Below are 27714 nucleotides of genomic sequence, written 5' to 3' on the forward strand. Positions count from 1 at the left end.
TTTTTTATGACCCTAAGGGGAAAAAACTACGATTGTGATGCTAATTTGTACTTCTACTTCTAGTTTGACCGGATCTTTGTTTGTGTAGCCAGATTTCCTATGTAATGTTTACTGGGTGGAAATTATAATTTAAAACATATTTTGCGACCTGCAACACACATCAGTATTTAGGATTTATGAAAAGAAAGAAACTACAGAACCCACAGGCAAAGACACAGAAAGATTTCTTATCAAAAAGTTACCTCAGATCTCATTTGAGATTTTACATCCTCACCATAGGAACTTTATTATTATTTGTATTGTTATTATTTTTAGTATTATTATTATTAGTAATATCATTGTCATTAGAAGTAGTGCTAGTTGTAGTACTAATGTGATTTTTTTATATTATCATTCTAATTTTTAGACTGAAGGACTGATACACTACTACGACTAGTGGAATTAGTCATAGTATTAATATGAATGACTTTATTATGATTATTGTTGTTGTTATTTTTAGTGGTAGTATTTGTATAATTATTATTAAAAGTAGTGCTAATAGTAATTGTAGAAGTAGTATAGCCTACTTTTGAATAAGCAATTCATGGTAAAATACTTACTTTTTTTTATTTTACTCTATCAATACTCAGCTTTTGTGGTGAATATTGTTTACGGAAGTGAGTCCTGTGCGTCCCAGCTTTTACTCTGGTGACCGGATGTGCGTTGTGTTGCCGTGCCGGGCTTGACTTCTGTGTTTTCTGTTCCCCGGGGCCACAATGTTTTCAACGGGACTGAACTTACTCCTCTGCGGACTCTCCATGGCCGCTTGATCCGGCCCCGACCGCCGTGTCTCCGCGCTAACGCTTCCTCCTACGGACCTCCACGCAAACTTTTTCCATCCCCCAGACAAACTCTCGTTCTCCGGGTGGGTTTTATGTCAAGGACCGAGGATGCAGCCCCCACCGAGAAAGGTGAGTTTTCTCCCGCTGTAGCCTCGGAAGCTAACGGCCAACTGCTGCATATTTAACGGCTGGAAGTGTTCGCTTTGTTGCCGCTCCGCTGGCTCCCACGACCCGCTTGAGTTGTTTTTTTTATCCCGCACACATCCACCACCGCGTTTCACCGGGAGGTTCCACTCGATCCCGCTGTTTCACCGGAGCCAGGGGAGCCTGTTAGAAAAACTGCCCCATGTGCCTGAATCTTTTTTGGGGGAGAAAAAGCTCCGTTAACGGTGCACCCCCGGTTCCCCCAGCGAACCTCCTGCCAAACGTCAGTCAAATTACGGGAGTTTTAACAGCGGCCTGCGGTTAAAAAGTGCGCAACTGTTCTCAAGTTCTTCGCACTTTTTGTGAACTAATTTCCCCGAAGTGTTGCGTTGCATCGGGGCACAAACACCCCACGAAGCTTCACTTGAGTCCGGGTAAATATCACTTTAGATCCCACTGCTCCTGCTGCCCTCCGCGCTCCGAATGTGGAAGTTAAAAAGTTATGATTTCACTCAAATCAATCATAGTTTTGGGTTTTTGACGTTGCCGATTTTTAGACTTGCGTCACATTTATGTCACAAACATCTTATAAGTCACATTATCTGTCAGTAAAGCTCGTTTCCCGCTGCGGTTACTGTAAACCCGCAGATTTCTGAACGAGGTTTGGCGCGTTCGTTTTCCTCGTACAATTGGAGGAAAAAAGTAAAAAAAGTTTTGTAGTTGGAATAAATAGTTTGAAGTGTTTTAATTTGGAAAAGAAACAAACGCAGAAGCACAAATCTGAGCAGAGTCGTGTCCTGTGTGAAAAAATGTTGCTGTGGGATCATATTTCAATAACATGGCTCTGCAGCACAGAAAGTTTTCTTCCCCAGGACGTTCTGCCAGTGGTTTGATGTTGATTACAATCAAATAAGATATGTTAGGCATTTATGGACTGCAAGGATTTTCTGTATGTTGTCCTTAATGCTGTAGTTTTGGGACATTTGGATTGTGTGGATTAGAAATACTTCAAATTTACTTTGTTTTATTAAAGTTATTCTATAATTGAATCAACGCTTCCTCGTGAAGTTAAAGCAGAAACTGTTTGAAGAGGTGATTCCAGCTGCAGGCGTTTTTACACAGAGGTTGTTTATGTCCCTTGGAATAATTTGACATTTACCTCTTTGTGTACTTAATGGATTTGACCTTTTCAAATTCTGGAAGTGAACTATGGAACTCACCGTGGGTAATATTTACATCTCCATTTTTAGCTGTGATTGTCTGGGTCGTAAATATAATGAGGATGTGGAAATGTGTCCCTGTTGACAGCACTGTCAGTAATGAGACCTGTTCATTGCACTTCATAAATTCATCGGCCAATTAGGAAGTCCAGGAGGTGGAAGCTCAGCTGTACAGAGATAATGCTTCAGCTAATTTTCACTCATACTTATGGATATATAAATAAAGATGGAAGATATAACTCCGTCATGAGCTGGTAACACGAGAGGATGAGTGAAGTTTTCCATGTGGCTTCAAATATTCAGTGATTCAGATCCATTGTTTCATTGTTTATTATCCTGTTCCAGCTTAATGTGGTTCTTTACCACGTGTTCAATATTTTGAACAGTTCACTATTAGGTGTCTCTCTCTCTCTCTTACTGTGGAGAATAATAACTTGGTAAGATCAAGCTTCAGCCAGTTAATATACCTGAACCCCCAGCGTATCAGCTGTAAAGCAGTTTTAAAGCAGATGTGTCTCAATCTTTTACTGTATTTCTTGTTTTTTTTTACTAAAATCTTAGTCATTTTATCATCTGAGTTTCATCATCAGCCTGATGTTTTTTATTTCCTGGAATTTATCAGTTGTTTGTTCTACAAAACATGAGAAAAACATTTCCTGAAACCCAAGAGGAGTTTGTGAAATTGTCCAAATTATGTAAATGTCAGAAACCTACAAATCAAAGTTTGGAACATCATCAAGGAAAAATCATTTCAAAGATAATTCAATCAACTATATAGTTTCTAATAATTTAATCACTGAAAATGTACGTGTCTACTAATTTTAATAAAACAAAATTCTTTCTGACAAACACATGTAGCCAGACTGCTCAGCGCTTTAAAGATATCAGCTGTCATCCAAGGTTGACGTCCAACAGCAGCTGCTGAAACTGCTCCTCATGTGATTGAAAGAGCAAAGAGTGTGAATGTACAGGAGGTTAAAGGTTCTACATGTTTCTTGTTGTTAACAAAAATCTATGTTAGTATAATCTGTGCAGTCAAAGCCTCGTATATTTTATTATTCTCTTCCATCGAGCTCATCAATTAGTCGCATCATTGCACTGACATGCATGGAAGCCTAGTATATAACTAATGTTTTGCCTAAATAGTATCACCTTCTTTTGGGTTTAAAAAAATCCTTCTTAAAAATATAAATCTAACAGAAAAGAAGTCTCTGAAAATGGATTTTAACTATAATCACATCAGATTTGCTGCCTTTTCTTTCTCATACACGATACTTAACTGAAAAAGAAGACCTCTAGCATGAGGCTGGGATATGGGATTTTAAAACGGTCTTATTTAAATTGAAACGGTTAATTTATGAGTGAAGAGAATAAATGGTAGATTGATCAATAATGAAAATAGGGCTTATTAGTTTAACTATCATGTCGTCAAAGAAAAGCATCTAATCCTCACATTTGAGGAGGTGAAACAAACACTTTTATTTTCCTAATATCTGAAAATAATTTGCAATGAATGTTTTAGCCTAATTTCATCTGAGATGATTTAACTTTATTTTGGCTCATGATTGAAATAAGGAAAGAAAACACTGCCGGTCGTCAGTAATGAGACCTGGTCACTGCACTTCATAATTTATCTAACGGCCAATTAGAATCCCACAGAGGCTGATTCTCACCTGGCCAGAGCTGCTGTGTGATAATGAGCGCAGCTCGTTTTCACTAACACCAGTTGTGAGCTCAGCTGAATCAACACTGGCCTCCGGAGTCATCGGTCTACCTGTGGGGAATAGTTTGTCAAACGGCCGTGTGGTTTTCAAATGGCAGAAATTATCTTGTTTGATGTGTAACTCTCAAAATTCATCGTATTAATTCATGTTCTCCATCTTCTCCTTCAGGTCCGGGTCACCCAGGAGCTGAAGCACACTCATGCAGAGCAGATGAGCAGATTACAGATCAAACATCAGGCAGAATGTGACCTCCTGGAAGACCTGAGGTGAGCATCCACAGGTCAAGCTGCAGATTATACAATTATTTAGACTGGTCTTCTCACAATCGAAGCACTTTATGTGAGTAAAGCATGAAATTACATCACTTCCAGTAAAGCAGAATATAAATTCAAGCTGCTTTTCCAACAAGCTGTTCTCAGACATGAACATTGCCCTTTTCAGGAACATGCAGGCGACATGACATATAAATTCCAGTGCGGAACTGTGTTTTAGTCACAGAATGTAGATAAAGCTGTCTCTACTTCCTCCTACTATCCAGAAATGAAGCTGTAATATCCCAAATGTGAAAGCTGCAGTTTTACTCATTTGGAGTCTCTAGCCTAGGTAGCGAGGTCCAGTCGATTCACACACTCAACCAATCACAAGTCAGTTTCAGCTGTCGATCATAATGTTCCACCCCATTTTTATACAATCAAATAACTCATTAATACAACATTTATCAGAAACATGAATGCTTGAAGAAAACTTTTTGAGAAAAATGTATTCGATGTGTACTTTGACTTTTAGTTTGGCCCACGTCCCATCCACTAACACGGAGGAGGCAGGGTTTAAAACATACATTATATTGCAGCCAGCCACCAGGCGTCGGTTGAGATGCTTTGGTCTCATGTTTAGCGAGCGGTCAGTCGTCCATCATTAAATAGAGTCGATGGTTTTGGTTGACAGCACGTTGACAGCGGCGCCAGCTCTTATCTTCCAAAGCTCTGGAATCTCCTTGTCTTTCTGAGTTGACGTCTTTGTCAGCGTCTTCTATTCCTATGGCTCCTCTTTTTCATCCTGACATTTTTTCATACTTCCAGTTTCACGTCAAACTCGTTTTCAGACCCACAAAATCGCTCTTCAGAAGTCAGAACAGTTTTATTTAGAAGTTGACATTTTTGTGTGATTGATTTCGAGCCCCTCATCATTTGTCCCAGTTGTCTGTGCTCTTCTGTCGTATTATATTTAGACCTTTTAATGTTAAAGCATCTTACGACAGTTGATTAAAGGGTCAGACTTGTTTATGCACGCATTCAATTAAAGCCAGACAGTTAGTGTTACACGCCTACCATTAGAGGAAGTTTGCTTTCCCACATACTTGACTTGATTTATTCTGCACTATCTCTCCCTATGATTTGTTTTTTACACGGGTGAATAAATATTTCTTCTTGGTCTCGTATCCAAGTCGTTGAGATTGTTTGACGGGATGTTCCACAATCTAACAAATCACTAATAGCTGCTGAAAGTCTTTAAATCAGAGGGTCATGCAGAGTAGACGGTGGCCCTTGAGACACACAGGCAGCTGTGACACTGTGTTGGGATGCATTTTACAGGTTGAAAAGCCAGAGGTTGTGGCTCTGTATTCAGCCTTAGTGTTGGGTTGAGTGGACAGCCCTCTGGCTCCCCACTTCCTGTTTGTGGTTGGTGGCAGCTCTGAACCTCCAAACAGCTGGGAGTTCAGGTCACAGAGAGCTGCCAGATGTTCAGACGGCCCTGAGATCACTCGTCCCGGGAGGCTCGGCAGCGCAACTCTGCCTGACACTATGTTCGTCGTGCCTGGTCACAATCCGCCAGGGTCACTCCCCCGATCGAGAAATGATTCAGCAAACTGGAAATGGCATCTGGTCGTCAGCAAAAGCTCCATTTGGGGAAAATGACAGGAAGCCGGAGCGGGGGGGCTGGTGAAAGAGGAACCTTTGGAAATGTGGAGGAAAGGAAGGGAGTGAAGGAAGAAAGGGAAGCTCCCAGGAAGTACGCCAGATTGTTTCGAGTCAGGGTGGAGCATGGCAGTCAAGTCTCAACATGTTTAATGACTTAATGATGATTTGGCTGCAGTCAAGTTTTTTCCCAGGGCACTGACCTCTTTTCTTTTCTTAGGCTTTTGTGTAAATTTAACTATCAACTAGTCCCTGCTACTGTAAATCAAGCCTGCGACGGTTAAACACCATAATAAAAACAATATGTTCTGACATGCCTCACATTTCTCAGCACGTTCTATATGTATTTATGAAACCAGCCAAACAGTTTCAGCTATTTAAAAACTTTCTCAGCTGCATTTTTGTCGGCCTGTTAGGATCAAGAAGGGCTTCTTTATAAACTCACAAGCTTTCAGAGGAGAATCCATCATCGACGAGGCAGTGAAAGCAAATCCCTCAGCTGCTGCTGCCTCAGTAAAACTGAGTCAGACTAAATGATTTGGTCCCCAGCTAAAAACTGCATTATTAGAAATATCCATGTTAATCATCACAGTAAATGGAAAATGAGAGGAAATTGTAGACTATAAATATATAAAATAATAAATATCTGCATTTCTAGATAGTGGGGAGGAAGTGGAGACGTGTCGTCCATCTTTATTTGCAGTTTATGTTTCTGACTCATTGAGCAAACAAGTCTTTTTTTTTTGCATAATCGATGAGGGAATGCAGTCATCAGATCTATGGGGGAGTTGTCACTACCATCTTTTAGTAATGAAGCTCTTCAGTACGGAGAAACCTTCACCAAATATCTTTCTTTGTAGCCTGCATAGTTTTTGAGATACTACAGATTCATCATGTTTCCTCATGTTTCCCTCATTGCTCATAGGAAACCATAAAATAAAGAAAAAGGAAATCAACCATTACACATATACAAGCGTGAAGGATCAGCAGCGTATCACAGAAAATATGGAAGAAAATTGGAAAATAAAGATTTGGATAACTTGTAGGTTTGGGCAAAAAAGAAAAGTCTCTCTCAAACAACATGACAAATCTGCAATCTAGTCTTTTTATAATGTTTGGTCCTAATATCGATATTTTGGTACTAGTCTCGTCCTTTACTGTCATTTGAGGTTGTCTTATTGTTCATATTGTTCACGTTCCCTTTTTTCCTTTTCCTCAGGACTTTCAGCCAAAAGAGGGCAGCTGTAGAGAGAGACTACGCCCAGGTAAGTGACTCTGAACTCGCTGGTCTTCTCTCACAGTGTGAGTGACGCTTGTTAACAACATCACTGCGCTGCCTTGTCATTTGTGTTTCTAAAAATACAGTTGTTCTTTTTACGATATTGTCCAAAGACACCATATGACCGAGGGGGGGTTCAGGATGTGGGCCTAAAGAAAAGTCTTAGTTCTCTTGTGGCCAGATAACTCATGAGTGGGAACCAGCCAAAGAGGCAAACACCACAACAGAGAGAGAGAGAGTGGTCCGCCGGCTTTGCTTCCTCCTCGCTGTGTTGTTCCTACCCGCAGCTTCCTGGAGACGTCAGTCGGTCCTCTGAAAATCCTCTGCTCCTCCTGGGCTCTGTTCAGGTTTTGCAGCCGTGTGTGGAATGTCCACCTCCGGTGTGAGGAGAGGGGGCACGTCTGTAGTTATCCAACGAGCCACCTCACGTCTGCTTGCACATGTGCAATTGGGCTTTGTTATTCAAACATGAATAACAGTGATTCATAGTTATATTTTCAGTTTGACACGAGTCTGGTCTGTTTTGGTTTGAAATCCATGTGGAGCTGCTGTTAGCATCGGGACCAAAAGTCCATTGATTGCCATCTTGTTATTTTACCTCGAAGATGGTTTCTGTCATTGTAGATGTATGTCCAAGCATTTTTCCTGTGCTTTTGATTTAATTAGTTATTTAATGTTGTGAAATTTGGGTGAAATGTCCTGATTGACAGCTGAGACTGGTGGTTGAGGGCTGCTGTGCAGACTCCGGCTTATTAGGGATATTTTTGATTTATTTCTGGATACTGGGAGGAATAGGAGAGGAGCCATTTATGCACCTAGCATTAAAGATGAAGTTGAAGCAGAATTCCGACCGGATGATTTCTCCTCAAAAAACAGTTTTACTGAATATTTGGTCCGGTGAAGGTTTGGAAAGTTGTGCCAAAGTTGACGGTGGAGCGGTGCAGGCGGAGGAAGCAGGAGCATCAGCTTGGCAGGAAAACAGACGCGGTGGCAGCCGGACAAGATTAAATGATGCTCAGGAAGTTATGAAAGACAAACAAACCACAACTGGAGGTTTGCGTTAGTGTTACGGCTGCTTGGGCAAACAGGAGGATCAGACAGAGACTGAAGTGTAGAGCCGGCGGCGGGAGCTGATAAGTGGAGGTGCACCGGTGAAATGTCAGCGGGAGAGGACGGATTGTCCAGATACACATTCATACTTAGCCTGTTTATTTAAAAGTATATTAAAATTAAACGATCAGCACAAATGCCAAGTGAGAAGCTCATTAAATAAACACTTGCCAAGAACCACAGAAGGAGAAGACAGATTTCTGGAGTTGTTAGATGTTTCATTGCTGGTCCCTTTTTTAATGAAACACACAGGAGGTCAATCACACATCTTAAATTTACTGCAGCCCGTCAGAGTCTTGATAGATCATGAAGCTTTTCACTCATTAGGACAAAACGAAGCATAAACACCGTCTGACTCTTGCTGTTGAAAATCTCTGATACCTATTTGTACATTATTTATGATCTCATCCGGCTCCATGTAGTCGTGTCCCCTTGCATAGAAGATTAACATTGTCTCAGAAGGACGTGAAAGCAGACGTACGACACTAAACTCTGCCCACAACAGAACCCCTCTAAAAACAATTATATCATTGATCTAGAACAATAATGCATCTGTAATTATTTCCATCCGTCGAGCCCGTGTCTGGGTTCCCTTTTTTTTATGGCACACTCCCTCGTAGACTAATTTCTGATTGGCTACATTGTCTATTTCAAATTGTTAACATGTGTCCGGCAGCTGTATCATCCCTGTCGTTATCAGCTGGTTTATAGGCAGACAGGGAAGAGAAGACATTTGAAGGTTTATGAACGTGTACTAGTGGCTCTCAGGGGGTGCAAAGGACCGTTTTCTCAATTTGTGACAGTTGATTAATGAGAAAATAATCATTGGATTAATTAAGAATCAAAATAGTTGTTGGTTGCTTCACTGAAATGGAAGAAAATTGTCTTAACTACATGCCTTGTTAGTTTGAATGGAGCTGTGTGTGTCTGAGTTGTGCTGGCTGCAAGTTATGGGATCAATTAGACACCCGCTGCCTCGGCTCCTCTGTGGATCTCCTGTGCTCAGGGAACCATTACAAAGACCCAAGGTCCAACTCTCTAATAACATTACTAATCATAATTTATTCCTGCTGTTTGCATTGCCCTTGTTAATCAGTATTTACTCTTAAATAAATTCTAAATTTGCATTTAAATTCAAGTTGTGGACATTCACTTTGTAAAATCTTCCAAGGCTGTTAAACTAAAGTTTGTATAATCGGCGTTAATGGTTCTTAAAGGTTACAGTTACTGAGCTCAGATCTATAAGAGGAGAGCTGCTGTTAACAGGTGTGACTGATGGAAGTATCTCACTCAGAGAGGGGTTACTCAGTTAGATATTAGATTAGTGGAAGAGGGATAAACATTTGGATGTAGGCATTGAGAAGCCAGATGAGTCTCCTCTCCACCAGCTTAATTAGTCATAGAAATCTTATTAGAATAATATTAGGGCTATAGACTGTGACCCTTTCAACAGAGAGCTGGACCAGCCACCCCTGTACTGGGGCAATACTGGGATCCAACAGCTGCCAATGGTTGAATCAAAGTGGGTCAGAGTGTCTCTGGAACACTTCGTTCTCTCTCGTAACGACCCCCTCTTCCTTTTTTTGAACATCTCTTCACCCGCCTTTTTCTGGGTCTCTTACACCTGCAAGCTGCTTCAGCCACTAGCCCATTGCTATTCAAATCACACAAGTGTGATAAAATGTCCTCCTCTGTGCCGCTCTTCCTCTGCCGTCCTCGCATCCCTCCTCCACCTCCCCTTGTCCCCGTCTCACTATTCAGGCGCGTCCGCTATGCTAGCTCAGTTTGGCGATTTCCCCCCCCTTCTCCAAGCTCCACAATGGCAGCTTTGAAGCTCTGGCACCAAGATCACCACGACCAACGAGTTCAGCAGAACAGGGTTGTCTTTTCACTGTGGACAGAGGAAGGATAGATGGACTGCTTTCCTTCACGGCTACTTGTTGGGGTATATCGAACTAATCGAGGGGGGGAGGGGGACAAGAGGTAAAAATAATATGTGGGGTGCTGGATTTTGTATTTAATAAAATTATTGACATGAGGTTGAAATCCATTTTCAAGTGAACCAAAACTTTTCCTACATATTTAATATCTCTGAAATGGACTTAAAGAACTTACCGAACTCGACCCAAGCCCGATGCAGTTAATGTACACAGCTGCACACGCGTTATTACTGCTTCTTATCAGAATCTCAAAATAACGCAGCCCCCAATCTGCATATCCTAGGACTGTAGGAGGAAGCTGGGGCTACTCGGACAAAACCCAAGCAGACACCATGAGAAGACGCAAACTCCACACATGGTACACAACTTCAAGTTCAGCAGGAGAGTGAGGCAGCCCTCACTGTAAACACTGTGCTGACACTAAGCCAACACGCATCACTTCTTGTTAAATGTCCGGTTTAATCTGTAACACCAGTGTTGTCACAAGTTTATAACCCCGTGGTGATGTTTCCCCACAGGTGGTTTCTCTCTCTCTCTCTCTCTCTCTCTCTCTCTCTCTCTCTCTCTCTCTCTCTCTCTCTCTCTCTCTCTCTCTCTCTCTCTCTCTCTCTCTCTCTCTCTCTCTCTCTCTCTCTCTCTCTCTCTCTCTCTCTCTCTCTCTCTCTCTCGGCAGCCTCAGTGCTTTCTGTCGGGGAGAGGAGCCACCTCTGACTTTGGGCTTTTTAACTTTGCAGAACGTTTACATTCACAAAATAATATTTAAGAGGAAAGAAAAACTGAAAACTCTCCTTTAAATCCAGCCAGGCGGTTGTTTCTTGTAAATAAAGTCTTGTAACCTAGCCTCCTCTATATTTATATCAGACAAACTTGTAGGCCACTCCCATTTGCATCACCTGGACATTACAAAAAATACGTCCACCATAAGTGCATTTCTTTCACATACCTAACATTCAGTCAGAAACACCAGACATATCATCCTTTTTTTGTTCTCCTGCTATTTGCTCGGTCTGTCTATTTCAATTCATCAAAGGTTAACCTCACTGCTGGCAGAGGTGGAGCAACCTAATATATCTCCCAGGGTGAATGTGGTGGAAGTGAAGGACATTTTTCTTCCAAAAAAGAGCCGACATCAGCATAAAGCTCAGCGAGCGAGCAAGGCCTCTAAAGTAAGCTGTGGCTAACAGGTGAACGAGGCCATGCAGCATTGAATCGCACTGAGAGGCCAATTGACTGAAGAAAGAATCACTTTTTAATGTGTGGGTTTTAAATAAGTTTGGTGTGTTGGATCAGGGACCTTGTTATTTTTACCTTGTGTGTCGAGAAAATAATAAAATGCTTCTCCTCATGCTTCTGTCTCCATGATCCCGCTGGCCCGATGGTTTATGTGACAAGGTCACGAGGGGTCACAGTCTTCTTCAGCGAGTCCCTTTGTGAAGATGAGACACAGGAAATGTGTGTTGGTGTCAAAGGTGAAAGGTCGTCACAGCTTAGGTCTGTTTCCTCTTCTCTTCCAGGCGCTGCAGAAACTGGCAAATCAGTATCTGAAGAGGGAATGGCCCGACAGTCTGATCGGGGAACAAGATGACCACAGGTAAAGTCAACAAACACAACAGTTGGAACTCTCTAAATTTTTATATTTTCTCGGAGGTACATGACATCCCTGTCAAATCGAATATTTATTTTAAGAAAGAAAGAAAACTCTTACATCTATTTTATCTTGAGGTTTTCAACTGTTGTTCAGGCAAACGTAGGAAATGAAATGTCTCTGTGTCAGAATTCATAGAAATAAAAGCCTGAGTTTTGAGCGGTATGACAGAACCAGTATGTTTTTGTGTTTGTGTTTGGTTTAGGAACATGTATTGTGTGTGGAGGGCCTATCTGGAGGGCACAGTGCAGGTCACCCAGTCCAGAATCAGCACCTGTGACAACTACAAAGTCCAGGTGACCGATCCGGCCAAGACGGCCAGACTGCAGAAGGAGCAGCAGCTGAGGAAGGTAATGAAGGTCAAAGGACTCTGCTCAGGTTTCACCTGCTTGTTTCCTTTTTATTCACACAAACAGCTCCACCGTGTCATTCAGAGAGAAGTTGGTCTGAATCTAATGTGGACAAGACAGTTTCTGAAACAGGATTCGGACCTTGTTTGGAAATTATAATTCAGTTCTTTTGAAAACATTTGCAGCTCTTTATAGAGCCCTGGCATCAGATGCTTTAGGGAGGACAAACTTGTCAGTACACTCAAGTGGACAAGCTATAGAAGGATGACAGCACTTTCTCAGAACACATCTTTACAAACATTTCTGTACTTGAGATACATTTCATCTATCAGTTGAGTTATATGCTAATACCAATTTATGAGCCTGGCTGGAACTGCACTTGTGTAACACGGCGATTTGATTGCAGTTCGTATATTACCTGTGTATCAGCTGCCAATCTCCAGCACTGATAAAATACTTATTTTATGATCTTGATATTGTCTGACACGATCCACATAGATGCAGGTTAAGGACAAAACTCTGACTCTGACACTTACTCCGCCAACTGCTCACACGTCTGAATGAGCTGTTAATGTGGATTGATGATTGCATGACACACAAATTCTAAATAACTGCACCTAAACATGTCCTGTTGATATTGGAATGATCATTATCATCTATAGATGTTCATGTTCTTTGTCCTCTGTTCAGTGTCACTTCCAGTGGAACCATCGTGTGTGTATTTCTGATAAACAGTAATAAATGCTATGTCAGTCGAGGGCAGAAGTCGTTGTTCTCATCATTAATGATCAACCGACTGTGTGTGATTCTGAACACTGTGAGTCTGGAGATGAAGCCTGTTCCCTGATCACGAGTTCTGAGGCCACCTCCACCCAGCGCCGCTCTCCGGTTTCTGCTGGACACGTTCCGCTGCCTTCGGCCCACAAAGCTGCTCTTGTTCACCCTCACATTTCCGGAGATGCCATGATGGCTCCTGTATAACACGTGACATGACGTGCACCCTACGTGCTGCTGGATATGATCAAGAGCTTTTTGCATATTTGCCTTTTAGGAATTTTTAATTTGCATACATCTCAATCCCTTATTTTTTTGTCCCGTGTCTCCAACTTTCCCTCCTCAGTGCATTGAGCAGCTGACGGTGGTCCAAGCCGAGCTGCAGGATTCCGTGAAGGAGCTGACGAAGAGCAGGAAGAAATACCAGGAGAACGAGACGATGGCACAGGCTGTGAGAGAGAAGGCAGAGCAGGACGCCAAGTACGACCCAGACTACTCAAAATGTGCAAGCAAATAATTCTAGATTTGTCTCGACGGCCGCCTGTGAAGCAAGATGTTTAGATTAAAAGGGTTTTTAGAAATATACTGCATTGAGAAGTAATGCTAGTTATGGTTTAAATTCACCATCATTAGAATTATCAATTAACTTTTCTGATTATTTTCTTGAGTAACTGATTGTTTGGTTTGTAAACATCAGAAAATGGTGAAACATGGACAAGAAAAATCATCAAAGCACAAATTATTATCTTCAAAATGCTGCGTTTGTTTTGAAGAACTTTTCCAAATCCAAACATATTCAGTTTAATATATTAGGAGATCAAGACTATTATAAGCAGCAGATGTTAATATTATGGAAGCAGAATGCATAATTCATAAATATCAAAAGAGCTCAAACATCATTCTGTGGTGACGTTCAAACGCACACATGCTGTTGAGGTCATGAGGACTAATTGATCGTGAATATGGTCGTTAGTTTCAGCCCAAACAATCAAACGGCATCCGCAGTGAAGCTGCCGGAGTGAGAGGGTTTTCTCTTCTCCCTCTCATTCTCAACACTTGGTCCTGGCTCACCGTGGAGCGCTGGCACTTTGACTCACCGCATTGCAGACATATTTCTGCCCGTCAGGAAAGTTTATTATGGAGCCCGGGCCCAGTTCGCTGATGTTTTCTCTCCTGGAAAGGTTTAGTAGCTGGTTTGGCACTTCTCATCTAAGACTACAAATACTACTCAGTGGAGTGGCCGGGCTTGTTATGTTCACACACACACACACAAACACACGGATAAAAATGTGAACTTCAAGGTGTGAGCGTCTGAAACTTTTAAATGTCTGTGGAATTAAAGGCTGTTATTACTTGAAAAGGTTAACTCCTTCCAGCTTGTGTAGGAAATGTCAGTCTGGCTTTGTTAGGGGGCGTGTCAGACCTGCAGCATTATGCAAATGTGGGGAATGACGCTCCTTTCTGTCGGTGTCAGTTTGACTGTATCTTATGTTGGAGTTATTTTAGAAGCGAGAAGGTATCACTCCACGTGCTGATCTCCCCTTTCATCCAGCTGCTCCGATACCATCCCTGTGGAAAGTCTTTGTCCTTCACATGTATAAACATACGATCAACTCAGAAACCTACAGATACATGACCAAGAAATCGTCTTTCTCCCTCTCTGCTTTCTGTCGACCTGATTAAGTTATAACATGAACAGGAGTCTTTCCTCCATTTGCTGCTCATATGCAAAACTCCAGCTGAAAAGAGAAATTACACTGTTCACTGAAATCGAGGAATGTGAGTCATGGTCTTTTGTCTCCTCTTCTGTTCAGGTCCAAGTTAAGTCTTTTCCAGTCCAGGTCCAGTCTGCAGAGAGCGAGCGTTAAGGTACCACATCTTTACCTCCAACAGTCTGCTGCACATTTAGCTGCTGCACTCAGCCAACAGTGTGAACGTTTGTGTTCCAGCTCAAAGCCAAGAGGAGTGAGTGCAACTCCAAAGCCACCCACGCCAGGAACGACTACCTTCTCACTCTAGCAGCCGCTAATGTTCACCAGCAGCGCTACTACGACACAGACCTCATGGACTGCATCAAGGTGAGGAGCTGCTGTCAGAGTCGGCAGCTGGAGGCTGGAACGGAGACGTACACTTATGAACCTTAAACATGTCTGTGTCTGCAGGTGTTAGACGGCAGAATATATGAGCAGGTCAAAGATTACCTGGTGTCACTGTCTCAGACGGAGCTGGAAACCTACCAGGCGGTCCACAACACCTTCAACCAGATCCTGAGCAGCTCTAATGGGGTAAGTCCTAAAATTCCACTGCTCAACAACCGCTCGGACGTTTCTTCAGTTCCCAAGATTGGATATTGTGTGTAGGTAGGAGCTACTTGGTGTAAGTGTTGAAAGAGGTTACGGAACTTTAAACGGGTTGTGTTGCAGAATTTAGGAAATCCTCGTCTTTTATTCATCCGGTTGATGTAACTCTGCACTCCAATAACTTTTTAGCATTTACACACTCACATTTTTACTCACTTATGCAACTAAATGTTGGGACTGTTTGAGCCTGATGTGGTGAAAGTGCAAGAGACAAAACGCAGCAGAAAATAGTTAAGAATCAGCATTTGATCAGGTTTATTGAAGCTGATATTGTTCCATATACAGATCCTGGACCAGTGGTATCACTCAGTGTCAGTGTAAACCTCAGAGGAGCTGGACTCCTCTGCCTCACCCACTGCTAATTAATTGAATTGGTTTGAGTTACTCTGCGCTCCTCAGTTACAAGCTCTCGAGCCGCCGGCCTCTGTCGCTCTGTTTTGTTCAGGTCATCTCAGCAGAGAGAGAGAGAGAGAGAGAGAGAGAAGGAAGCAGTGGTTTTCAGCAGAGCTCACATTTCAGCCCATGTGCTTCCTGTGTCAACACAAAGCCCCTGAAAGTGACCTGAAGTGTGCTCTGTGTAATGTGACATGTTGATTAGTTCCCACCATGAAAATGTTCAATCCTTTTAATACGTCGTGTTCAATCAGTTTCAGAATCTATCTCACCTGACCACACATATACTGTAAATCCCAATACACCCTCCTCCTCTGGTTCCACTGGTCCAATGGGAACTTAACAGCACTCATGTGTTTTCCGGGCAGTGAATAGAAACTCTCAGATGATAGTGATAATGTTTCGCTTTAGATCTTTTGGTGTTATCATGCACTTGGGAGAGGCGGTGGACTAGTGGAAGAAAAATTGGACTATGGGCAGAAAATCAGACTGGATGGTCACTGGTTCGACTCCAGTTGCATGAGTGTGTCTGTGCATGTGTGTGGGATTAATAATTGTATCTTATCACTTCCAGAGAACTTTCTTGCTCTGTGTGTCAGTCTTGACCTCTGTTACCTCTTGTTTCACTTTGATAAAGTTGAAGTAAAGTTCAGTGACACCACACCAATTTGAGTTCTCCTTATTTTCACTGGAAAACACAGAATTATGAATATTTCAGTTCATCTTTGTCATGTATCTGGAGAAATTCTGAACAGAATGCAAACAAACTGATGTCATGAGAAAAGTATAATAATGTCTCTGTTAGGAAACAACAGAATGTGACTGTGAATGTGTTGGATGAGATACACATGAATAAAGATAAAGACTGTAAAGACACTAAACGAGGAACTGATAACAGAACTAATAACAGAACTAATAACAGAACTGATAACAGAACTGATAACAGAACTGATAACAGAACTAATAACAGAACTAATAACAGAACTGACAACAGAACTGATAAGTCTAAGTGAGTTTGTTCTGCTGTTTTTTTTTTTCATGAAGGAAGTTTATTATGAATATTTATCCCATGTTCCTCTTTATCTGAACCTGTGATCACACGGTCACTTCTATATTCTACTGACATGTTTTAATATAACAGAGATAATAATAAACTTACAGATCAGGAGTTACTACAGGTTTCAAGATATTTCAAAGTAAGACAAAATGTGGATAAGTCACCTGACGGAAGTAAATCATTCGAGTAATTTGAAATAAAAACCAAAAACTCAATTATGTTCTTTATTTTTTTCCGCAGGTTGTCCAGGAGTTTCACCAGCAGCTGTTTGCAGAGAAGAACCCGATGTTTCAAAAGGCTCCGGACTTCTTGTTCCAGCCCAGCGACACAGACACCGTAAGTTCTAAACATTTATTTTTTGTTATTCGCACTAAATACATCTGTATCCACAGAAATGTTATGAACTGACCCCAAAAGCCTGTTTTAAATTTGTAATTGTCTTTTACTGATGTTTAACTTTGTTTATCGCCAATTATCAATGGACATATGTAAAATATAATGAGGTTTTCCTTTTAAATACACAGACTACACACTGATCTCATCACTCGTCTCAGTCCTCTGACTCACACGTGATTCTTGTAATTAAGTCCTTCCTGAAAACCCGATGAATATACACTGGAGGTTTTGTGTAGAAATACATTTACTGTGTTTCAGCTCTCAGGCTTTTTCTTTTTAGCAGTGATCTCATTTACAACAGGACGTGAACTTTGACCAGTTCTAAACAAATCTATGTGGTTCCATTTGAATCGTTATCTGGAAGAGTCGATTACAGTAGTAAATTTCTGTTTGTATAGTCAAACCTTGTTCAGGCTGATGTCAGCATTACATGATAAAGTGCAGCCCTCGTCATTTCCAGTAGTCGACTCATAAAAGAATCCTCAGTGAAATGTCATCCATCCAGATGGAGTGATGTAAATCCACTATTCAAATCTTGTTGGTCGTGACACAGAGGAAATAGTTTTATTTCCAGAATAGTAAAATACTTTGGGCTCAGCTCAGGCTCAGAAAGATTCAAGGGTCTGTGTCTTAAACTGGAATTTACCGAATGAGATATTTTTCACCAGTACCTGAATCAACAGGCCCGGTGCTAAGTAGCCCCCTTGTGCATCTTATTTTAAATTTAGCCTCAAACTCCTGCTGTGGTCGTATCAATCAGTTGCCTTCCCCAAATATCTACAGTTATAAAAGTTGGGTTTTGTGTGTGACATTTGCATCCTGCAGTTCCCACCTGAGTCCTGGGCTTGATTTAAGTGCAATCTGTGCTGCTCTGCACGTTTACACCTGTTCACCAAACCTTTATTGCCTTGTCATGATGTATAAAATCTATTTGACAGTTCTTCACCCATAAAAGTTGTTTATTGTATATTTTTACCCTCTATAAATCGAATGTTAAATATCCAAACAAACTTAAGTCTAAAGACGTTTTATTGAGACGCCCTCGTGTGCATATCTGTCAGTGGTTTACTGACCGCTGCTGCACACACATGTAACGTGATGCAGTCGGTGTCACACACTCGTCTTTTCGAGTTGCACCGACTCCACAGATCCTTTTCTCCTCCGCACTGGTTTCTCCGCTTCGCTGGACAACACTGGACAATTTGTTCAAACTGCAAACGCTGGCGTTGTTTTCATTGGAAGTCAAACAAGCAGCAGCCTGTTCCTAAAGAAAACATTAGCGGTGGAGAGCCTAGCCTGCCTCTCCCCCTCCGTCACTCCCTCCCTCCCTCCCTCCCTCCCCTCCATACCTCTTGCACCAGACAGAGGGATCCGGTAAGGAATAGAGCTGAACTGGGAGGGAGGGGCAGGAGGTAGGCCGGGCCCTGTGAACGGCCCATCTGTGAAAAGGAGGCATTGTGAGTGGGCCTCATCAGAGTGCACTGACCTCCCCACCCCAACCTTTCCCCTCCATGCACGCACCAACACAAACACACACACACACACACACACACACACACAGACACAGACACGCTGCTGTTTTCATGTGGAAACATCTTCACTTACATTTTAGTGATGTGATTTAATCTTAAAGCAAAGATCATTTGTAGTGATGGACCTGAATCAGGGGCAGCTTTCTGCTCTGCGGAGCTTCACACTGAGTTTTGTTGTCCTGCTTGTTTTGGTTCTTTTGCAACTGCAGCTGTTGTTGTTGAGAAATGTCTAAACCCCTCTGCTCAGCACCTGACCTGCACCAAACAGCAGACAGACACAGTCAGAGAGAGGGTGGTGAACACGGGGGGGGGGGGGGGTTAGCATTGGAATAGATGGATATCTCCCTCGACAGCTGGTAGAGACCAAACACTGAGCTAAAAGACAGTAAATATTAGCCTTAGGTTCACCAGGTGACCAGGAGCCGGACTCCACATGTCAGTCGTGCCCTGAAGTGACCAAGAATCTATTGTGCAGCATTAAAGATTTGTACTTTTCTATATGAAGCATTTTTTTTTTCTGCTGCAAAATTTGATATGTGGAGATGTGAGGTTTTTGTTTCTTAGACCTTCACTCACTCAATGTTTCTCGGAGTAAAGAGATTTCTCTCCCTCCCTCTCACATAATGATGTTTCCTTTATATTATTGGACTTCAGGGTTTCATGAACGTGAAAGATTATTATATTTCCAATGTTTTTCGGTGAGACAAACACTCCATTCAAGCTCCAGTCCTGGGAGTGTCTCTCTTTACAACACACTTTTCAAACCTGGCCAGTGAAATATGAAAAGAGGAAGTTGCTACCTCGGCGTAACAGCAATGGTAAATATAACTAACACTGGTGGCATTTAGGAAAACACAAGGGCCTTTTAAAGGTGCTCTGGTGGGTCATGGCTCTGAATACAAGTGCATTAAGTTATATTTAATTTTAGTTTTAATTGCCTCGGACAGGATTTGTTGTTTCTGTGTGAGGTCATTGACGTTATGTTTTTTACAGGAAAAATATTAAGTATTTTTCCTGTGAAAAAACACCTTGTTTTTCAGAGAAATGTTTTTCTCTTTCTTTGGCTCAAAACCTTTCCTAGAAAGTCTCTTCCCTTTACTCTACTGAAGATGTTGATGCATCTTGGTAAAGTATTGTTACGGTTTATTTGTTACCTCCTGTGTCTGATCCCCTTCACTGACCTGTGTGATTCTCTGTCTGTGTTCGAAGGTGATGCAGCTACAGAAAGAGAGCGGGACGTCGGAGGAGCACGGCCTGGATAAGGAGGCGAGGAAATGGGCGAGCCGCGTGGCCCGAGAGTACAAGAGCATCATCCACACACAGCGGGTGAGAGCAAGATCACACTCTCACTTAATGACAGCAGGCTGCCTCTGTTTAATTTTATTCATAGGTGTATTTAAAATGGGAATTAAATTACATGAGTCTGCCAAAGGTCAATTATCTCATAGTTCCTCTTTTATAAGATAAAAAATGCTTTAATTAGAGCAATGATTGAAAGAGAATTAATGCTACTAGATAAAAGCATACATAGACTTTTGTTGGTACTATTTGGAAGAAGAAAAGTGGATAAAACAAGGACTTCAGGAGGGCAGCCTGAAATATCTTGAATCTAAACTTTGTTAGGGTGAAGCTCGTAGCTGCTCGTGCTGCCGGTCCCGAAATCTGACGCCTCGAGGCAACAAAGTGTTTTTCTGTTTCCGGCAAATAACAAATCAGTTAGTGCAAAGCTGTAAAGGAAAGAAGCAGCTGTGTTGACCTTGATTCTACAAGGAAGCGGTTCCTCCTGATTCCCTTGAAACAACACACAAGAAACAGAAGGGAGGTTGTGGCAACATAAACGGTGACGGTGGAAACAATATTTTATTAATTAATCCCATTAAATCAATTAAGAAATAAATGTTTACATAAAAACCTCATTATTTAACCCCTAAAATATAGAAATTGAAATGTAGTAATGTGTCTGAGTCATAGTGTGTTTTATTATTACTGTAAACTGTCGTCCTCCAGTTTAACTACGGGTTAATGACTGACGGGTGTCTGGTCAAGGAACTAGAATTTGTCCTTTTACCGTAAAACACCGAGGTCGCTCAGTGTGATGATAATAAACCTGCAGATCATAAAAATAATTTTGCACGTATGTGAAGCAGAAGAGAATAAAGCTATTAAACGTGGCTCAAGAGTTCATCATCAAAACCACGTGACATACAATCTTCCTCCGTGACGGAAAACTACAGAACCGCTTCTTTAAAGTTCACCGTCAAATTAGAAACATGTTTTCATTTCACCAGGATCAAACCCACGTGTTTCCAGAAACAAGGACATGAGTCACACTCCATCAGAGGCTGTTGTGTTTGTTCTGTTTCCTTCCAGTGCTGTTTTTCTTTTCTTCTACTGGATGTTTTGATGGTGGTTTTAATTGTTAACTGTTGTCACTGTGATGTTGTTGTTTCTTCACGCTGTGATTTGATCTCAGGCTCTGGAGGAATATGGGACGCAGGAGTCATCAGAGCAGAACAACAGTGACATGGAAACAAAGATGGAGGTGGCCAGACAGAGTCTTCGGAGGGCAGAGGTAGTGTGTGTGTGTGTTTGTTTGTTTGCAAACATGTGTGTGCATGTGTGTTATGAAGTAAGACGTCTGATTTCTCAATCACTATCTTATCACTGAAGTTTGCCCCAGGGCTCCACCTACTGGTTAAAAAGCTGAAATGAAACGTGAGGGTCAAATGATCCCAGTAGTTGTTCGGTGTAAAGCGTCATGGACTCGCTGAATTACTGAGGAAGATTAATCTGCAGATATTTAGGTTTACTTGTCAGTTTATTATTAGATTCATTTGGGCTGGAATGGACCAAACAACTGAACTGAATCTGAAGGGTTTCAGTCCAGGCTGAATTTTATGACCAGTAATAATGAGACACCTCAGCCCCATTGGGTTTGACAGCGTCACACCAGCAACTGAATCAACCCAAACTGTGAAAAGTCAAACCCTTAGGCAGATACTTGAGCTGAAGACTCCTGTCTCCTGCTTCTCAGTGACGTTTAGTGTGTTATCATGTTTGCCTGATCATTGTGTGTTGTGCAGACGGTGAAGGTGAAGGCAGAGGCTCGTCTGGACCTGCTGCGACAGGCGGGAGTCACTGTGGAGACGTGGCTGAAGAGCGCGATGAACCAGGTCATGGAGGAGCTGGAGAACGAACGCTGGAACAACCTCAACACCCACGATCCCGCGCTCTCTGTAAGACTCACAAAACCACAGATCTGTATATGACTTATACAATCTGTTTGACTCGTAGTAGTATCCACTCACTCCGATGTCATTGGGTCAGATGACGTCATGTCTCTCTTGTCTTTGCAGGGGACAGGAGATCTGGAGCCCGAGGATGAGGAGGAGATGGAGGACAGCAGTGAGGTGTTGGACGACAGCAGCTCCAGTCCGTCCAGCACCTTGAAAAACTATCCCCTCACCTGCAAAGTGCTCTACTCCTACAAGGTACCAGTGGACTACTACTGCTGCTTTAGTATTTTATCATTTTATCTTTGTTCACCTGCCTTTTATTTTCAAATCAGTTTCAAGTTTATGAGATTTGACGCATTTATTCCTCTCTGTTACTTTTGGTCGGCTCTCTGCATATAGGGGGTGGGGGGGGGTTGTTTCTATAGTTTTTCTTGGTTTTATTTTGTAAAGCACTTTGTTGGTTTTACATTGTGTGTGTAAAAAGTGCTTCACAAATAGTCTGATTGAAGGATTGATTGATGACAGAGCAGGAGAGGGAATATTGGATTTACAATCATTAATTATAATGGGTGGATGCATGAATAAGCAACTTTTTTCTAACAAGTTTGTTATTTGAACTCACAGATGATGATTTGTCAGTACGTGGTTGACTGCTTGTCTTTGTCGCCCTCAACTGGACAAATCAGTTACTGCTTTTCATCTTATTCACACACTGATGTTTGTTTTCAGTCGTCTCAGCCGGATGAACTGACCATTGAAGAGCAGGAGATCTTGGAGGTCATTGATGACGGCGACATGGAGGATTGGGTCAAAGTACGAATCACCTCCACAAATCCCACCAGTTTGGTTTGTTGTGGATTTCATCATTATAACTCTTTTCCTGTTTCCAGGCCAGAAACCGCAGCGGACAGGTCGGCTACGTCCCGGAGAAATACCTGCAGCTCCCCTCCTCTAACAGCCTGCTGAGCATGCTGCAGTCTCTGGCTGCGCTGGACGCCAGATCCCACTCCTCCAGCAACTCCACCGAACCGGAGACCGAGCTACCGACCGGCTCCGTCAACGGAGACTCCAGCGGTGAGTGAGTCTTGTATAGAAAGGTTTGGGCTCCTCCGGGCAACTTCAATATGTGGTTGATTTATTAATGAAAAGAAGAGGATGAGCTCATTTTCCTGCAGGATTTGTATTGACTCACTTTCCCTTAAAAATCTAAGATGTGATGTAATTGTCACACAGTTGAATTTCCAGTATTTCACGTCTGACTTTGTTAAAGTCTCTGAATCTTCTCTCCTTGTCACAGTGTCCTTTGCGAAGGCCTTGTACGACTACGCGGGACAGACGGAAGACGAGCTGTCGTTTCCGGAAGGCGCCATCATCCGCATCCTGAGCAGAGAGACGCACGAGGACGACGGCTTCTGGGAGGGAGAGTTTAACGGGGTCGTCGGCGTCTTCCCGGCCGTTCTGGTGGAGGAACTCACCGCCGCCAGCGAGAATGGAGACGGGAAAGGAGACGGCAGCGCGCAGGTGTGTTCACGTTCTGATGTTTGGAAATGAGAATTAAATAAATGAGGTATTTGCAGTTTAGGCTAAGGTTTTGTTCTTGCATTGTATAAATTAATCTTTTCTTTTCCAGGCCTCCCCCTCCACTCTACCGCTGGGTGAGCGCTCCCCTCGCAGTCCCTTCCAGCCGGGGCCCCTCCACAGCAGCCCCCTCCAGACGCCCACCACGCCCTCCCCTCTCGCCAGCCCCAGCAGCGCTACCGCCTCTCCCATTGGCCGCCCCCCCGCCTATCACAACGGACATCACAGGCCGCCGCCAGCGCCGCACAAAAGCCCCTTGCAAAGTAAGCGTCCGTGTTCTTGACCGGCCCAATAGAAAATCACTTTATTAGTATTTAGTGGATATTGTCTGGAAAGTTAGAGCAGCTGTTATGGCGGCTGGTGACTTGGCTGAACTGTTGGTGATGATGATCTGTGTCCTCGTCAGGTCCAGCTCAAGGTTCCCCTCAACCCCCCAAATACCCCGAGAGCGGATCAGGCACCATTCGACCTGTGAGTAAACCAGAGTTAGTTTAATCACATCGATTTGGATTTAGTCTAAGACCTGACAGGGAAAAAAAAAAACACACAATGAGGCTTATTAGCTAAGATTTGATAAATCAGAAGATAATCTGATGAGATCATTTTTTTTTTTAAAGCCAAAAGTTGATCATTTCAGACAAACCTCTAGCAAACTGCTTTCTAATGAGATATCATCCAACTGATGTTTGGTGAAAAGACAGAAAATGACCGGTTGTATCATCTGTGATGTATTTGAATGTAGATCTGAAGAGAGAATGTCTGACCTGATGTTATTAATTGAATCAATACATCCACATGTGCATCATGCTGCGACAAAAGGAAACACAACTTCAGCTACACAAGTCTGAATGAACATCTTCACAGAATGTCATGCTAACAGATCAGATAGCTGTTGTGTTGTTTCAGTCTGGATCAAAGTGGTGAAGCAGCTGAATCACTCGTTCATCTCTGGAGAAACTTCTTTAGATCTGTGCTCGTCTGTTCAGACTGTTCAAGATCTTAATGTTACATTGTGTGTTCATGAGTTAATACACAGTGTTGAGACAAACGACTGTAACACAACAGTTTCCGCTGTGTTTAACTGACCGATGATTGACGGATGTGTCCAGGTCCGTGCGGCTCCTCCCCCCCCGAAGCAGCATCCCCGTGGGCAGGTGAAGCGGAGGGAGGACGTGGAGATCACGCTGGTGTGAAGACGTCACCCCGGCGGTGGCGGCGGCGGCAGCAGTGACGTCTTTGTCCAGACAAGGGACCAGCGGCTCTGTGCCTCTCAACACACTCCCAAAGGAAACTTAAACCTTCTCTGAAGACGCCCCCTGTAGGCGGGGAGAGGCCCTCCACTCTGTCCTCACAGGGTCAGTGAGCTGTGGAGGAGTATCGTGCCTTTCTTTTCTAAATTTCTTCTCCTCTTCGGTTTCTCATTTCTCCTTCATCACCCGGGACTTGTCTCATATTTGATGAGACGGATAAATAAGAACAATTTTATAATTTGATTTAGAAATTACACAGGTTCTTATCTTCTACAAAGACACAAATCATTTTCAGATTTTCAGTGATAATTTGCAGATAATGTTACTTAATGTGAGGAAATCTATGCAGAAAGAAAACTACGGTAAAACGTATTATTGTAAGAAAGTAATATGAATGGATTTGGACGGTTTCAGAATGGTTTTTGTGAACGTCTCTCGCCGAGCGGCAGAACAGACGGTTGATGCCACTGAGATGTCGTGAGTTAGACATTAGTTTGATGATTTATCTTCAAACCAGCATTTAAACAACTGAACTCACTGTGACTCACAGATGTGTTCAGATGTTTGAGGGAACAAAGAGTTCAAGAGCCCCAAAAAAACGATTCATAGGAAATGTTATATTATAATATAAATTGCTGCTCCACAAATAAACTAAAATAGTTTTTTACTTAAAGTTATGAGACAAGAGTCGATGGGACGAACACATCGGTTGGATCTTGTTCTTTTACTAACTGAGCTGAGCAGCTTTCAACAAAGAGATTCGGGACGTCAGTGGCTGATTTGTTAGAAATTGAATCTGTGTTGAATTAATTCAGGATAAAGTTTTAACACAACTCGATGGTGTCTGGGAAAGATGCTGCGTTTCATTACTCTGAAGCCTGAGCGCTGTGTCGCTTCAATTTAACACAAGATTGTTGTGATGACATTTTTTAATAATGCGTAAAAAATCGTCTCTGTGAGAATTTCCATCTATCGTGCCGTGTTTTTTAGGGTCCGGTTTCTCATGGTCTCACTTGTGCCTTAACGAGGCCGCCTCCTGCACTGTTTTAACGTGCAGCTGTTTTTGATCAGAATCCTCTAACGTTCACTCGCTGGTCTCAACCAGGACCCACAGATCAACATGGCTCTGTGCAGCCGGTCCTCAGGAGGAGTTCCTTCTTCAAGATCAACCATAAAACCAAACATCCAATCGAGGAATTTATAATTAACACGGCCTCGCTAACCGTTCCCCCCTGTTTCCAGTCTTTATGCTAAGCTAAGCTAATCGCCCCCTGGCTGCAGCTTCATATTTAACAGACTAACATGAGAGTGGCATCGATCTTCTCGTCTAACTCTTGGTAAGAAAATAAATAAATTACATATTTTATAATAACGAGGTCTGTATAAAAATTATAAGGAAATCATATTATTATTAATAATAATAATATTGTAATGATTTCAGACATCTCACAGGCGGTTTCTCTCTTATTTCCACGATCTGATCTCATCACAATTGGATGATTATTGATTCTATGCAACAGAGTTGATATCTGGGCCAGACGGCAGCATGTTGTGAACGTGCAGCTTCAACACAAACCAAACGTCCGGTCGTCTCCACACTCAAAACACGCCAGCGGCGGCGAGGCTGGTCCTCCCCTCCGACTCGTGAGCTGGGACCGCACACGGTTACACAAACAAGGGAAAAGTGGCAATTTTTGTTGAGCGATAGGAAAGTCTTGATCGAGAATAATAGACCCTTTTTGCATTTAAATTTGTAGAACTCTGTTTGTTGTTAGTTTTCTTTGCACCAACCTGCTCAGAGACGCCTGAAGGGAGACGTTGTGCGAACATACACAGTCTAACTTTGTTTTTTGTTTTTTTTCCTCTTGTGTTGTTGGGATGTTGGCAACTCTAACGTTTCCAGTAATGTTTGACTGGTGGTCGGTGGAGGAGCAGTGACAGTTAACACTGAGGTAATGTGCAGTTTGAACTCGCCTTTATTTTGGAAGGAGGAAACCATCCTGAGCTGCTAGCTAGTCCAATTTAAAAAGAATCTATACTGTCATAGTGAAGCACTTTCTGACGTCTTCTTATTCCTTTTCAGTATTGTGGATGCTACGTTGTTTGTCCGATATTTCTCGTTTGACGTTTTGTTTACCAGCTATATTGGTATGAATACTTTTTCCTTTATCGGCTCTTGTTATTTAGCCTTAAATAGCCAGTGTAGTGTCTTTGATTGAGGTTGAGATGTGACCTTTATGAACGTATTGTTTCTTTGAGATATTAATAGTTTACAGAGAGCTTGGAGATGGATATCTGAACAAATAATAGCACAGCTTTTGTTTGTTGTTTCTTTGTTTCTTTTAATTTTGTTTTTATTTTTTTAGATGTAGGCTAAAGACTTATTAAACCGCAGTCGGATTCGATCAGAGGAAAAGAGAGATATCTGTCAGCCACGTTGCTGTGTTCTCGTTGATCTCCTTGAGATCTGAATGACATCAAACTTATTTTTGAAGTTTGCATTTACCCTGTTGTATTAACAAATGAATATTCTAAAAGTTAAAAAAAAGAAAAGATCTCTTTTTCCCAACAGAGACGTTGTTTTTGTTTGTTAACTTGCTACTGGTCCTGATTCCACGTTAAGTCTGAATCAGAAATGTCAGCGTCAAACTGCCCTGGTTTTACAATGTAAGCTCTGCAGAGGCTGTCGAGTGTCATATTTACACACCAGTGGATGTTTAACTGTATTTATTGTGTACAAATAAATGTGAAATAAAGATAGCTTACATGAAAGAAACTGAAAAGATTCTGTTTGGTTTTTGTCCCAATTTAAACCTTAATGTCACGTCTAACTCAAGTGGATACAGGTACTTGTTCTTGTATAGACACTATACTTCTACTCCAACACAATTCAGATGCCAGTAGTTTACTTTTTGCTCCACTGCTTATTTGACAGCTTAATTCATTTCGCTGATTCAGGTGAATTATGCAAAAATATAATCAACAATTT

General features: G+C 42.2%; 1 protein-coding gene across 1 annotated transcript; it reads left to right on the forward strand.

Annotated features, from left to right (window-relative positions):
• Window positions 1-676: 676 nt before the first annotated feature.
• LOC128456604 (F-BAR and double SH3 domains protein 2) lies at window positions 677-27501 on the forward strand. The gene is made up of 20 exons (XM_053440828.1): window positions 677-950; window positions 4078-4175; window positions 7045-7090; window positions 11669-11745; window positions 12005-12149; window positions 13270-13403; window positions 14738-14792; window positions 14873-15001; window positions 15086-15208; window positions 16974-17069; window positions 19871-19987; window positions 21135-21233; window positions 21745-21897; window positions 22018-22152; window positions 22627-22710; window positions 22788-22971; window positions 23195-23418; window positions 23528-23738; window positions 23882-23946; window positions 24585-27501. The coding sequence occupies exons 1-20, from the start codon at window positions 930-932 to the stop codon at window positions 24666-24668; spliced, it is 2280 nt and encodes a 759-aa protein (XP_053296803.1). The 5' UTR covers window positions 677-929; the 3' UTR covers window positions 24669-27501.
• The last annotated feature ends 213 nt before the right edge of the window (window positions 27502-27714 follow it).

This window comes from Pleuronectes platessa, chromosome 15, assembly GCF_947347685.1.
Source record: "Pleuronectes platessa chromosome 15, fPlePla1.1, whole genome shotgun sequence".
NCBI lineage: Eukaryota > Metazoa > Chordata > Actinopteri > Pleuronectiformes > Pleuronectidae > Pleuronectes > Pleuronectes platessa.

Bases quoted from the DNA above. Each gene is read 5' to 3' on its own strand.
- LOC128456604 (XM_053440828.1), top strand. From the start codon at position 930: ATGCAGCCCCCACCGAGAAAG. The intron at 12,150-13,269 runs GTAATGAAGGTC...TTCCCTCCTCAG, and splicing joins AGGAGCAGCAGCTGAGGAAG to TGCATTGAGCAGCTGACGGT. The intron at 19,988-21,134 runs GTGAGAGCAAGA...ATTTGATCTCAG, and splicing joins GCATCATCCACACACAGCGG to GCTCTGGAGGAATATGGGAC.